Source organism: Lutra lutra, chromosome 11 (genome assembly GCF_902655055.1).
Source record: "Lutra lutra chromosome 11, mLutLut1.2, whole genome shotgun sequence".
Taxonomy (NCBI): domain Eukaryota; kingdom Metazoa; phylum Chordata; class Mammalia; order Carnivora; family Mustelidae; genus Lutra; species Lutra lutra.
The window spans coordinates 28,076,535-28,091,907 of NC_062288.1; the positions used below are offsets into that span (position 1 = coordinate 28,076,535).

Here is a 15,373-nt window from a genome sequence, read left to right on the forward strand (position 1 = left end):
CACAATGTTATGTGTTATTATTTCCCAAGAAAGCTGGAAAAAGTGACAACAGAAGTGATCTGCTAGGAATGTGCTGGTGTGGCAACTGGAGATGAGACTAAAAAGGTAAATGAGAGTAGAAAACAAGGATCTATAACTTTGCAAAAATGAGAGCTTTCCATTTATTTTCACTCAAATTTTTTAGAATGTTTTATAAGACGAAGATTATGGAGCAAGAGCTGTTAACTATGGCATGAAAAAAGAACTCAGGAAATCTACCAGCTTTGATTGAAAAAATTACATCATTATTTATTTGCATAATCTCCAACTAAATTTAGCACCTCTATAATATAAATGCAAGAAATAAATCAAAGTATTAATATCCGTAGCTTAATAATGAAGAGAAATACCTGATATTTTATTTAATTCTTTTAAAGATTTATTTTAGAGAGAAAGAGAGATCATGTGTGCATGCGTGGGAGGAGGGGCAGAGAGAGAATCTCAGGCAGACTCCCCTTTGAGCATGGAGCCCCTTGCAGGGCTCAGTCTAATGACCCCAAGATCATGACCTGAACTGAAGCCAAGAGTTGGATGCTTAATCAACTAAGCTACCTAGGAGCCCCAAGAAATATCTTTATTAAGATATCTTTAAAATATCTTTATTTTAAAGATATTATTTTAGATATTATATTATATATATTTTTAGATATATTATTTAAATATATTATTTTAAAGATATTCCTAAAATATCTTTATTAAGATATCTTAATATTACTTGAGAGTTGTTACAGGTATCTCAAAACATTATTAACATTCATCATTACTTTGAAATTATAGTACTGAAAAGAGCAGTTGCTAGGTCTTATTATTTAATACACTAATTAAGAAGATACATGTTTTTATACTATGAATTATATTATTCTTGTAGTGTGATAGGTTTATCTCCAAATATTTATTTATTTATTTATTTATTTATTTTAAGATTTTATTTATTTATTTGACAGAGAGAGATCACAAGCAGGCAGAGAGGCAGGCAGAGAGAGAGGAGGAAGCAGGCTCCCTGCTGAGCAGAGAGCCCAATGCGGGGCTCGATCCCAGGACCCTGAGATCATGACCCGAGCCGAAGGCAGCAGCTTAACCCACTGAGCCACCCAGGCGCCCCATATCTCCAAATATTTATAATTTGGTGACTGTTTTCAATATTTTGTTTAGTAATCCTACAAAATGATTTAATACATTTGAGGGTCCAAAGACTTCACCTGCCAAATAGATCCATGACACACAAAATTTTTTAAGACCTCCTATACAAAACTGTATTTGTTGCTGATTTTACAGAAAGAGAGGAAATGATATAGAAAAGATAAAACATAACCAATCCTTAAAAAAAGTCAACAGGGTGGGATACAGAGCAGGGATAGCAGAAATGGCAGTGCATGAAAGGAGGAAGCACACCCCCACCTGTAATGAGGAGGGAGGGAGAAAAGTCACACAGAAGTAGCAGCACTGGTGATAGGAGAGGGAAGATCCACCTGTTTAATGATTTCTATTTCCTACTAAAGTTAAAAATTACGATTAGTCAACTTCCTGAGGAGATTATCAGGGCTAATCCATTGTGACACATTCCTACATTGTGACTGCAGGCCCCATGGGAAGCATGGACACTCCCGGTCCCAATAGCTCAACAGCTAATAGCTGGACTCATTCCCTCACCCCCATAAAGCTCTGTGCAGGTCCCAATCTGACTCTGCCCTTCTGAACCATCAAATACTTCCATTAAATCATCTCAAACGCCTGCTCTGGCTTGAGCAAAATCCACCGAAACTCCCACTTTTTTTTTTTCCCAGTGTTCTTTGACCTTCCTGTTTTCAATGAAACCACCATGTGCCCTGAAACTTTTGTTTCTCTACCAGCCATCTCTAATGGTGGTGGCTTTTTTTAATCTAAACTCATATGTTAAGAAAGGTATTTTAAGTGATCCTTCTTGCCCACTCCTAATTAATTTTCACCCTAAATTCATCTACCCCATAAGAATTTAAAACAAAATAGTAAACAAAAACCCCTGCTGCTCTGAAGCTCATGTGATCACAACCATACCACCTGCTCTCCCTCCTCCTAAGTCATCCGCCATCATCCTTTGTCACGTGCTCTTTATTAATGGAAAGATTTTTTTCACCTAGATTACTGTCTTTCTCTTCAGAAGGATGAATCATCAGCTATTACCCGAGCTAATAGATGCCCCATCCTCTGATCTTTCGATGATCTTCCCTTGAAATCAATCTCAGCCACACACTGTGATGCTGCTTCTGTAGCCCTCACAGTCCACTATGCGAGCCACTAGCCACAACCGGCTACTGAACCTTGAAATAACCAGCTCTATTTTTCTCCATAGTAGTTATCACTATCTGCTATTATTGTATGGTATTTTTTTAAGTCAGTATTTTCTAATCTTTTACAATGTATATGTCCTGCTTCTGAAATAACTATTGGGTTATGAAAATTACAATCAAATAAATAAAATTAAAAATAAATAAAAATGCTATTATAGTTGCCAAGACCATGAGGTATTGGTGGGGATAAACAAATGAATCAAGGGAAGACTGCTGAAAAATATGTGGATCAAAGAGACCAGTGGAAGAAGGTTTGGAGGGTGTGTGGATCCCTGGAACTCAAACACTATTGGAGGGAGTGGAACTTTGTATAACTACTTTCTACTTTGGAGAAGTATTAGGCATTATTTTGTATAAGTGAACATCAACAGCAATTAACCTGTAACCAGACATATCCAGAATATATGCCCTACAGGCATTCCTTCAGGAATGCATATTAGGAGATATCACTATAGTAATCATGGAAACATCAATAAGGCAAAATCCTGGGTACCATCCAATTGTCCTTTGATAGGTAAGGGGTAAACTGTGCTAGAGTCATACAATGGAATATATTACATACCAGTCAAAGTGACTAATAAGAGCTTATACATAGCTATCAACGTGTGCGAAGCATACTTCTTCGTCCCTTACTTACGTTAACTTATTTTTGTCCTCAGAAAAGATTAACATTTCCCCCTTTTACAAATGAGGAAACAGGTGTAAAGGGGCTAAGGAATTTGCCAAGTATTATAAAAGAGAGTCAGGATTGGAATCTAGAAATCTAATTTGTGGTCCTAATTCACTATTCTATTGCTACAACAAAGGAACAGTAACTATAAGAAAGATAACTGACTCTAAGAAATAATACTGAATAAAATGAAACAACAACAAAAATAATCCCAGAAGATTGCAATATACTATTGTCTATCAGTTTTATATAGCTCAAAACATGTAGTTCTAAATAATATAGTATACAGGAAAACATTATTATAATAACTTTTAAAATAAAAACAAAAAACGGACATAAAATACAGGGTAGTAATCACTTGTATGCAGCAGGAGGCATGAGGAGGGAAAGTTGGGGAGGTAAAGGTAGATGCGCCTATAGTGGGATTGGTGATATTCTCATTCTTGAGTTGGATGAATGTGGGGTTCACTGGTGTTGGTTTCATTATTATGCTTTCTAATATGTTTACATTATTTATATTCTTTTGTACTGAATATTACATTTCAAAAGTTATTAAAAGCTAAGAGATAAATATAGTGGGCTTTGGCTACACTCAGGTACCTGATCTCAGGGGGAAAAGGAGGGAGTTGGGATCACATGGATACATATTTAAGGGGAGATTTTTCTATGGTGGGGTCTGGATCTTGCTCATAGAATGATGGGCTGGACTTAATGGTTTGACCTCAGCAATTCTGCCTCCCAAGGGGTATCTGGTAATGTCCAGAGACTTTTAGATTGTCATGCCTGGGGGGATGTGTTCTGCTGACATCTATTACATAGAACCCAGGGACAGCTAAACAGTCCACCATGCACAGGACACCTCCCTCCCCAACTCACACCTATTCATAATGTTAATAGAACTCATGATGAGAAACCCGGAGATAGAGAAAGCAAAGCAGGAGAGATTAAAAATGCAGTAACAGGTTACAAAAAAAATAGAGGGAACAAGGTTCAGAAAAGATCAGAGGAAAGCATGGCCCAGAGGCAGACACATTGCATCTTCAGAGCCTGGAAAACACCAAGGCATGTTCATTCTCAAGTTCATTCCTTTAAACAAAAGGTGCATCAGGCAGACCTAGCTTTAATCCTGCTGCTACTGAAAGCAAACAGAAAATTTCTATTTGAACTTTCACTGCTAATCACTTTGTGGAACCAAGAAGGAAAAGTACAAAACCATAAATGCAGGTGAGGTGAAGTTACCTCAGAACTTTACCTCAGTGAGGTGAAGTTACCTCAGGGCTCCTTGCTGGAATATGACTCTTTTGTGACCCAGGGAAGGACCTTAGCAATTTTGAGATTTATGTCTGAGTAAGGATATTTCCTGAAGGGGTCACTAAATTGTATATACTTCAGGCTCCACAAAATGAGGATTTACCCTTGAATGCAGCAAAGTTACTGAATTTAATAATTTGTGTAGCTACCTTCCTTGATATTCTTGAGATCTGGCACCCTTAAGCTTCAAAGGTCACATACTATTCTATTTAGCTCCCTAAGATGCAGTTCATGAAACCCTACAACTCTCCTTGTCCCTTACAGAGTCTTCCCAGGTCATTTCCCCAATCTTTTCAGCATTACAGGCCTAAGGACACCATTAGGGCAAAACAACTAAGGAGAATAAGTAGGTGATTCAATTTCCTCTACTCTAAAAGGGGAATCACATTAATGTGGGAAGCTGATACCTCTTGGTCTCAGCTCCATGTCAGAAACAACAGCTGAGGAAAATCATTAGGAGATTTTGTGTACAGAAGAATCATTGAGAAAGCTTGCTATAAATGTGGATTCCAGGGGCAAACTCCATAAGGGTTACATGATCCTGACCCAAGGATAACAATTTAAAAATCACTTCCGAAACACAAAGATTCTTAATCTTAAGGATGTCCCATCCCTTGAAGGATCTTTCCATATTCACATACTTAAAATTTTTATAGAGATTGTATTAGTTTATTATAGCTGTAGTATAACAAAATACCATGGACTGGGTGGCACAAACAAGAGAAATTTGTTTTATCGTAGCTCTGAAGGCTGGAAGCCCAAGATCAAGGTGTTGGCAAGATTGGCTCCTTCTGAGGCCTCTCCTTGGCTTATAGATGGCTACCTTCTCACTGTGACTCACACTGTATTTCCTTTGTAGGCACACAACCCTGATGTTTCTTTGTGTGACCGAACTTCCTCCTTTTATAAGGACACCTATCAGACTGGGTTAGGGCCCAACCTAATGGCCTCATTTTAACTTTATCTCTTTAAAAGCCTTATTTCCAAATATGGTCATATTTGAGGTACTTGGGGTTAGAGTTCAAACATATGAATTTTGGGGACATTCAGTCCATAACAGAGGTTGTTCTATGAATCCAATACTTAGGATCCCTAGCTTAGATATTCCTTCACAGAAAATAGGAGAACGCAGATGATGTAACGGAGAGAACAAGACGAGAGCCATATGGTGAACATCACAGTTAGTGGGGGAAAGACTATCCGAGCAGAGAGAGGAAAAATCACTGAATTTGACTGGAAGGAGGAGGTCATAGATGGTCTTATAGATGGGTATACATAAGTGTGAGTGTGTATATAATATAAATACTATATATGTGTTACATATATAAAGAGATATCCTGTCTTTTAAGAACTATTGAGAGAGCATAATGAAAAATGATAGTAAAAAGAAAAGACTGTGTGCTTCCACTCCCTCTTGCAACTACTCAAATGATAGTAAAGGACATAATCCAAAAAGGACAAGACAGAACTTGAGTGGAGAAGCCAAATAAATGTCAACAACATTTTGGAAGTTCTCTGACATATGGAAAAGTGTTGAATGGCTCTGCACACTAGAAAAACTGAAATCTAAATGCTTACAAGGTGAAGGGAGCCAATAAGCAGCTGATTCATGAAAACTTCAGAGATTCTCAGAAATTGGAAGTCTATCATCCTTCAGAGAATAGGAATTGGATAGGCATAAGTGAAATTAGGAGCAATGGTCCCAAGTTTGTACAATAAACAGGCCAGAACAGTGAGGGAAAGAAAATCAAGAAGAAAATGGAAAGAAGAAAAAACATTTTTAAAATATTTTCCAGAACTGAAGGCTATGAGGTCCCCTGTAGAGACCTCATCAATGTGGATGAAAAAAAAAAAAAAAAAAAAAAACACCAACTCTAAGAGAAATTTGAGAAAAATTTAAAATACAGAGGCACTTAGTGTCAAGATTAGGGGGATAGAGTAGAAGGAAAGAGGTTACATACAAAACTTTGAAATTAGAAAGGCACTAACTTCTCACAGCTATCCTGAAAGTCTTTAAACATGGAGCAGTATCCTCAAAATTCTGAAGCCAATGATTTTCATTCCAGAATTTTATACTCATCTATCAATTATATGTGAAGTTTGAATATTATTATTTTCAAACATAAAAAACTCAGAAGTTTACTTTGGATCCTTCTTCAAGAAGCTACCAGAAGGCATATTTCACTAAAAGGTCATATAAACTCATCAAGAAAACTCTACAAGTGAGAGGTAGAGGCATCCTCAAGGATAATGGTGACATTAAACTCTGGGACGATAATAAAACCAGAAAAGATATCTCTAATTTAAAAACCAAAAACTTGGAACTGATGGAAACTGAGAAGAGGAGAGGAAGTTGGGTAGAGAACTTGGTGTTTGGTGAAAAATTAGGGAAAGTAATATAAAAAAAATCTAAGCAAATAGAAAAAAAGAAGGGATAATATTTAATCCTATAAGGGGCAAAAAAGTAAGTGTGATCTATTTCCTAATTACACTAATGTAGATAGTTGTTACTTAAATAAAAATTATGCTATAGCTAAACTGGGAAGATGAAGGGACAGATAAGTGAGGGCTTCTCACATACTGCAGAGATATTTAAGTTATGGTAGTGTGAAAAGAATGTTAAAATCCCCATCTTCCTTAGTAGAAAGTCTATAGATAGTGTCTAACATCAATGGTATCAAGAAAGAATAGCATACAAACGTTATTTAGAAAAATGGAGGTAAGAATCAGAAGAAGTAACAAGAGAAGAAATAATTTTCTCTAGGGGTTAGGAACTGGCAGAGATGAAAGGAGGCTGTTTTTCATCATAAATTTTTTAGGTGACGTTAAAAAATATGGACATTGATCATTCTGACAAACATAAAAATAAATGTGTATTGTAAAGAAAATATATTATGTAATACATACATTTATGCCAAAAAGGTACTATCGTCTAAATATTTCTTCATGTTTTATGCCAGAAAGATACTATCATCTAAATATTTCTTCATGCTTTAAGGTTGACTTGGGTCTGAAAAAAATTTTAGCTAGACTCAACTCTGTATAAGCAGAGAGTTTAAGTGCTATCTTTTTCCATCACATTCAACCTTTGCTTGAAAATGTTGGACACTTGCCTATTTTAATATACTTTAATCCACCAGCATTTAAGGAGCACCCACCTGAGTTAATATTTATAGCAAGGTCACGCATCCTTATTTCTTTAGGCTGGGGTTTTTGTAGTCATAAAGCCTAGAGGGACAGCTGGTAAAAGCATGTTCCAAACCCAGGTCTCAGGACAGTGGGTGTGGTGACAAGGGCCTTCATGCAAACAGGAATGTCAAACACACCAATCCAAAGTCTTGTGGGAATACAGAGATCAGTGGTGTGCTAGAAAAGTTCATTCTTGATACTTTATAGACTTTTCTCAAAAGGACTTCATTTTTCATGAATGTTTTATTTCTTCCAATAAAATAATCACTCAGAATATTAAAATGGCCAACAATCAAAAACTAATTCAAGTAACACCATGCAAGAAGTTATCTCCCCCATGCCCTTTTCTTTCCCTCCTGATACACAGTTGGATGTTTCCATACCTCTCGATAGCCATTGCTTATTTGTTCCAGGCTGAGAGAATACACAAGATCCTTGCCTCCCACAAAGAGTCTCTCCTGATATTCATCCAGCAGCATTGCATGGAGATCAAGAAACCCAAAAGGGCTATGAAAGATCGATGTTCGATTTAGGTCCAAGAGTTCTGAAACGCAGAAGAAAATGTTCGGTAAACGAAAGGGAAAATACAAATACCTTTATAACACTTTTATCATGGCTCTATTAACTACATAGTTCTACTAGGTATGACAACATTCATTTTATCACTAATATGAAGTCTTTAGAATTTATTACTCAAAAGATTAAAAATACGCAGTGTAGTAACAATAGTGTATTGCATATTTGAAAGCTGCTAAAAGAGTGGATCTTGAAAGTTCTCATCACAAGAAAAAAAATTCTATGTGACATAATGGACGTTAACTAAATTTACTGTAGTAGTCTATTCATGATATGTATGTCTATCAAATCATGTACATTTTAAATTCATTCAATGTTCCATATCGATAAGGGTCTTTTTTTTTTTTAAAGATTTATTTATTTATTTATTTGACAGAGAGAGAGATCACAAGTAGACGGAGAGGCAGGCAGAGAGAGAGAGAGAGAGGGAAGCAGGCTCCCCGCTGAGCAGAGAGCCCGATGCGGGACTCGATCCCAGGACCCTGAGATCATGACCTGAGCCGAAGGCAGCGGCTTAACCCACTGAGCCACCCAGGCGCCCGGGTCTTTCTTGATAAAACAAGAAAAACTAAAAAAAATTGTTTAACAAGTAAAAAAGTGTAACTGGGAATAAATTTTAATGTGCACAAATTAAAATCTTTAGAAGTTTGTGAATCTAAAAAGTTCAACTCAATATGTAAGGTAGATATCCTATGTTTTTAAATACAAAAAGAGTTAACCTTCATGATCTTTATGTAAAGTGCTATGTAGAAAAGTCATTTTACTGTAAATTTTATATTTACTTCTCTGTGTGCAACAAAAATTCCAAATCTACAAAAAATATTCTAAAAGCATGTCCATTTAATTCCAGATGCACACCAACTCACACATACACATAAAATGTCTCCACTTGATATTGGTTCTGAAAGTTACATCCAAAATCAAAGTGTCCAAGTCCGGAAACTCTCAGGTTGTTAAAAAAATGAGGTAATCGGGGTGCCTGGGTGGCTCAGTGGGTTAAAGCCTCTGCCTTGGGCTCAGGTCATGATCCCAGGGTCCTGGGATCGAGCCCCGCATCGGGCTCTCTGCTCCACAGGGAGCCTGCTTCCTCCTCTTTCTCTGCCTGCCTCTCTGCCTACTTGTAATCTCTGTCTGTCAAATAAATAAATAAAATCTTTAAAAAAAAATGAGGTAATGCATGATAGCATTCAGTTCAGCAGGGACAATTGATAAAACTGGTTGGGACCTCTAAGAGATCTCTCTTGATTTTTGGCTGGTGTTTATGTATTCATGCCTACAGCAGAAACTGCAAGTGATTTGTTTCAACTAACGTACACTTAGTTTTAGAAAGTCACAGTCTGGGGGCCCCTGGGTGGCTTAGTGGGTTAAGGCCTCTGCCTTGGCTCAGGTCATGATCCCAGGGTCCTGGGATCAAGTCCCGCATTGGGCTCTCTGCTCGGCGGGGAGCCTGCTTCCCCCTCTCTCTCTCTGCCTGCCTCTCTGCCTACTTGTGATCTCTGTCTGTCAAATAAATAAATAAAATCCTTAAAAAAAAAAAAAAGAGGGACGCCTGGGTGGCTCAGTTGGTTAAGCATCTGCCTTCGGCTCAGATCATGATCTCGGGGTCTTGGGATCAAGCCCTGCATTGATCTTGCCCTGTGTTGGGCTCCCTGCTCTGTGGGGAGTCTGCTTCTCTCTTTGCCCCTCTCTCCCACTCATGGTTGCTCTCTCTCTCTCTCTCTCTCAAATAAATTAAAAATAAAAGTATTTACTGTCTAAATCTCTACTCTGTAATTGTATGTGTCCAAAATTTTGTGGAATAGGGCTAAGTTTAAACCTCTAGTTTAATACACCTGAAATTAATGTAACACAAGGTGTCAACTACACTAATAATAATAATAATAATAATAATAATAATAATAATAAAAACCCTTTAGTTTGAAATAAGAAATATTGCTGGGGCCCCCAAGTGGCTCCATCAGTTAAGCAGATGCCTTTGGCTAGGGCTGTGATTCCAGAGGTCTGGGATCGAGCCCCACATCAGGCTCCTTGCTCAGCAGGGAGCCTGCTACTCCCACTGCTCATGTGCTCTCTCATGTGCTCTCTCTCTTTCTTTCTCAAATAAATAGATAAAATCTTTTTAAAAATAAATGAATACAATAAGAAATATTGTTAAATCAAAGTATCTCTCACAAAGGTAAAACTAGTGATATTGAGTCATTTGACTCTTCACCTAAATAAAGAATCTGAGAACAAATTTTGAGGGAGGGATGCAAAGAATGATTAGGCGCTTTATCTGGGAAGGAGGAAAGAGGAATGATCAGGAGTTCTGAATCCTGAGAAACAAATTTTTCCCATTTAGCAATTTTGTCAAGGTAAAATCATATCATTTTCCTTTCTTCTTAGGCACCTACCAACAGTAAGGGATGCATATTTTAGGGATTTGATACCATAACAAAAATATGGATCAGCACCATCTAGTGGCATTACACCTTGTCTTTACATATGATCACTTATGGCTTTATATCAGTCCTGCTAAATGGACTCTTTTCTAGAAAATGTCCCCCTGTTATTCTAATAGGTTGCTAAAATTCTCCAAGTTTTATGGATAGTGAAATCATTATCTGAAAGGATGCAATTAAAAAAGAATGGTTACACATCATCTAGACTTCTTTTTTTTAAAGATTTTATTTATTTATTTGACAGAGATCACAAGTGGGCAGAGAGGCAGGCAGAGAGAGAGGGGGAGAAGCAGGCTCCCTGCCGAGCAGAGAGCCCGATGCGGGGCTCCATCCCAGGACCCTGGGATCATGACCTGAGCCGAAGGCAGAGGCTTTAACCCACTGAGCCACCCAGGCGCCCCGTCATCTAGACTTAATAGGTCTCTAAACCATATCCAGTAAGGTGCAGAGTTTGGGTAATTAAGTTTGCTGGAAAATGATAAAGTGATGAAAGGAATAAAATACAAGAGCACACCCTTAAGTGTTGCCAGAGTGGAATGGTCTATGCCCATATTAAAAAGTCTGAGATCAAATGAAGGGTAGCCTAACCAGTAAAGGAGGCACTCCAGGATCAGTTCCCTCTACAGATCACCTTACTTATTTCCCAATGAGGTCAGTGGGACCTTATTACCCCTGTATAAAGAGAGATAGACATCAACAGCGACTTATTTTTATAACTCGTCAATTTCTGCCACACTTACTCTAATTCTAATAGTCTAAAGGTGGTAGTTCTTATTTTTTTTGTCTGTAGTAATAGACTGATTGCATCAAGCTTATTTTACTCTGGTATATCACCTTTTATTCAGACCCATCTTCCCATTCTGGTAGCCAGGTCTATCCCATGAAATCACAAAAATATACTCATGTACCCATGGAGAAACAGTCTGGAAAACGCAAAGAGAAAAAACTGAAATGTACGTCCAACAAATGCAAATTTTTTTAAATGTTCATTGCTTATGGACTTTACATTTATCTTTTTTTTTTCCTCCCACAACAGTGAACAGCCACAGAGTAACTGTTTAAATTACCACTGTCCTGCGGCATCTGGGTGACTCAGTTAAGCACCCCACTCTTGCTTTATTGAGATCAAGCCCCGCCTTGGGCTCCACACTCAGTGTGGAATCTACTCGTCCCTCTCCCTCCCCCGCTGCCCCTTGCACTGCAGTGTCTCTCTTCTATATTAAATAGATAAATAAAATCTTTTTAAAAATAAAATAAATTACCACCATCCTTTATTTTATTGATAAACTCATATGCCCAGAAATTAAAATAACCACCCTACAGACACACATTATTACAACAAAAAAATCACTCAAATTACAAAAAAAACATGAGAATTAAAGTACAACAGATGTGTATGTCATAACAACAAGTCCTGTAGACAGAGAATCTGAAGTGCCACATGCAAATCTTGGCTTTGCCATTAATTACTTGTGTCACCTTGAACAACCATCTAAGCCTCTTGGTCATACCAACTAACATTTATGTTGATGGTTTCCTTACATGTCAACCCCCATTCCACCTTCAAAATTCTTATGTCTTTGACTACATTGCATTTCTAAAGTGGAGGTCATAAAAACATTGCAAAAAAACCACACAGATATTTTAGAGCCTTTCAAAGTACAGCATAAAACTTGTGTTTTGGAAGTTTAACAAATGGAAGGAGTATAATGAACAAGTGTAAATATCACACGTGCCATATTTAAACTTGCCTAAAGGGAAGTAGTTAAAATATTTATGACTTCTCATATATTTCAATGATATATAGGGTCAAAGAACACTTTGTTTTAGGTTATAAGGAACTGTGGATCTTATTTTATTTCTGTTGCCTCAAAGGAAACTGCCGCCAAGATACGTTTGGATACATTAAGTTGAGTATCATAGATAGGCCTCAGGCGGTAAGTCAATAAATTTCATGTTACTTATGAAGACACTTCCTAGAATAATTCCTAAAGTCACTTTACCTTTTTAAACTTTTAAGACCCAATGAATAGACTATAGTTTTCTTTAAACATTTTCACAAAATGAGAGAAGCTTATTGAGTTGCTTCTGCAACTTTCTATTTTGACCATCACCATACAACACAGTAGTGCCAATTACAGATTCCTAAGAAGTCTGGGCTTGTAGGGAGATATATTATTTCAGAATCATGATACTGCCCAATACATATCAATGTGATGGTTTATATATTTCTTGTCAGTTTCCGCAGGTATAAATCCTGATTGTGTTCCTTAATTTTCTCTATGACCCAAACTGTCCTTCTTAACTGTCTGTGATGCTCCAACATCCTAGACTGTAAGTCAGGAAAGGCTAAAAGTATCCATTATGAATAAATTCTATAATAGAAACATTTTTAAAAGGCTGTACATATTTATACTTCAATACTAACTCCAATTTTCTATTCTTATCTAATTATTTAACTTGCCTCTTCCCAAAAAGGATCTGAGATGACTTATAAAAATACAGTTAACTGAACAAATATAATGTTAGGGTTATCAAGATGAAGGGGAAAAATTAAGGAAAATAATATAAAACTGGAATTAATTTTATTAACTGAAAGATACTCTTTAATATCCCTATACATTGTTAAAGTGAATACCAAAATTACCCCACACTTCCCAAAATGCAAAGTGAAAGTCACTTATACACAATAGAAAAAGTCTATCAGTTGCTTAGGAACATTGGTTGGCGTGATGGCTAATTGTATATATCAATTTGACTAGATCAGGATTGCACAAACATTTGGCTAAATATTATCTCTGAGTAAATCTGTTAAGGTGTTTCTGGATGAGATTACCATTTACTTGATGCACCAACTAAAGCATCATGCGAGGATGTCATCCAATGTGTTGAGGGTCTGAGTAGAACAAAAGGTGGAGGGAGGAAGGAAGAAGTAACTCATTTTCCTTTTTTTCCCTGCCTATCCAACTGAGCTGGTTCTTGCCTGTCCTCAGACTGAGACTTACATCATCAGCTCCGCTGGTTCTTACGCCTTCAGACTCAGACTGAACTAAACCACCAGCTTTCCTGTCTCTCTGTCATGCAGACAGAAGACCACAGGACTTCTCAGATTCTGTAACTGTGTAAGCCAGTACCTCATTTTATATATCTCTTACAGGTTCTGTTTCTTTGGAGAACCCTGACTATTAAGTGTTAACATTGGTATTAAGACTAAGAGAAACTTGACCAGAGGTCCTCTTAATGGCTGAAAAATACAATGACAGACACCTAACACCACTAAAACAAAAACAAACCAAAAAAAAATTAGGCATCAGGAGCCACACCTCCGCTTGTAATTCCATGCCTCAATGCAAGCCACCTGAATTCATATCAGAGTGCAATCTACCAAAAGTAGATTGATGGCCATGTTAGTAAGGACATTAATTATTTCAATGAACAGAGATTAAATTAGGATAATATAGGTCCAAGGATGGAAAAACCAAGCCTCATATTAACTGGAAAACCAAGAGAAGCACAAGGCAGTTTCTTCATTGAAAAATGGTGCATATTTGCTTCTTGATTTTCTTCATGCCACTACTTCACTATACTGATTCTAAAGGGTTTATACATTAGTTTGCTCATGCTAAATAGGTGTACATTACCCCTCAGTTGTATGATCATCCAGCTCCCACCCCACCACAATACGACAATAGTTTTTGTATCTTTGATTTTAAATTCCCAAAGAAAAGAATGTAGTTGATTTAGCCAGTGTTCACAGTTCATAGATTGCTGGCTTTCTGAAGACTGGCTACTTTGGAATCAATTAACCATTTATGATTAAATGTAGAAGCCATGTGGTAAATAGTGTGGTCCCTATAATTATGGGGGGGAGGGTCAGAGCTGTCGCCATTAAGTACATGTATCAATCCCAGAGACAGACCTATCTGGTCTGTCTTTATTCTTAAATAAATGTACAGTAACATAAATTCATTGCATTCTGTATGTCCAGTGGACTGAATAAGTTGACCTACAGTTTAGAGACATTCAGTATAATATTACCAAGTTTTAAGGAACATCTTCAAATATAAAAAAACTTCAAATATAAAAATAAGTGAATTGTTAAAGTCCCTCTCTCAAGTGGAGAATAAATCTTACTGTCTGAACAGAGAATATTACTTTCATTTTTGTTCTCTTTTGGGATAGGGAATCATTCATCTAGTTCATCCATATGAAATTCCTAGGAATGCAAGTGTGCTTTTATTTGTAAAAAGAGCACTGTAAAAATAAAAGCAATTAATAAGACAAGAGCAGTAAAGTTTGATAAATTATGGAATTCCAAAATTTAAAGAAAGAAACAGAATTATTAGGGAAAAAGTTAGTGGCAAGTATTTAATTAGAGCACAGCTATAAAAGCAAATTATTAATCTTACAGTATGTTGAAGAATATTATAAAGAAAGAAAGAAGAACTATCACCACTGTTTTGTAAAAAGACATGTCTTAATAGATGACAGGCAAAACCAAATTCACGTAGAAAGAATTCAACTTCATTAACAAAAAAAATGTTCACAAAGAAATGTGAAAATATCAATTTAAAGGGTATTTTGAAAAAGTACAGTAACCAGTAAAAATGAGGTTCAGTGTATTGTTATTTGGAATCTTTTAGAGGCCAATGCAACACTTCTGTATTACCAAAATTTTTCCCAGTGGACACGTATTACTTTATTTAAAATGAAATTTCGTCATGGGACGCCTGGGTGGCTCAGTCCTTTAAGGTCTGCCTTCGGCTCAGGTCATGATCCCAGGGTTCTGGGATCCGGTCCTGCTTTGGGCTTCTTGCTCA

General features: G+C 36.9%; 1 protein-coding gene across 1 annotated transcript in view; it reads right to left on the reverse strand.

The window, feature by feature from the left end:
- The window catches only part of SEMA3E (semaphorin 3E), a 253,490-nt gene that overhangs the window by 102,437 nt on the left and 135,680 nt on the right, over positions 1-15,373 (reverse strand). Inside the window, exon 2 of the mRNA XM_047695809.1 lies at positions 7,920-8,080. Coding sequence (XP_047551765.1) covers positions 7,920-8,080 — 161 coding nt within the window. The remainder of the gene's footprint in view (positions 1-7,919; positions 8,081-15,373) is intronic.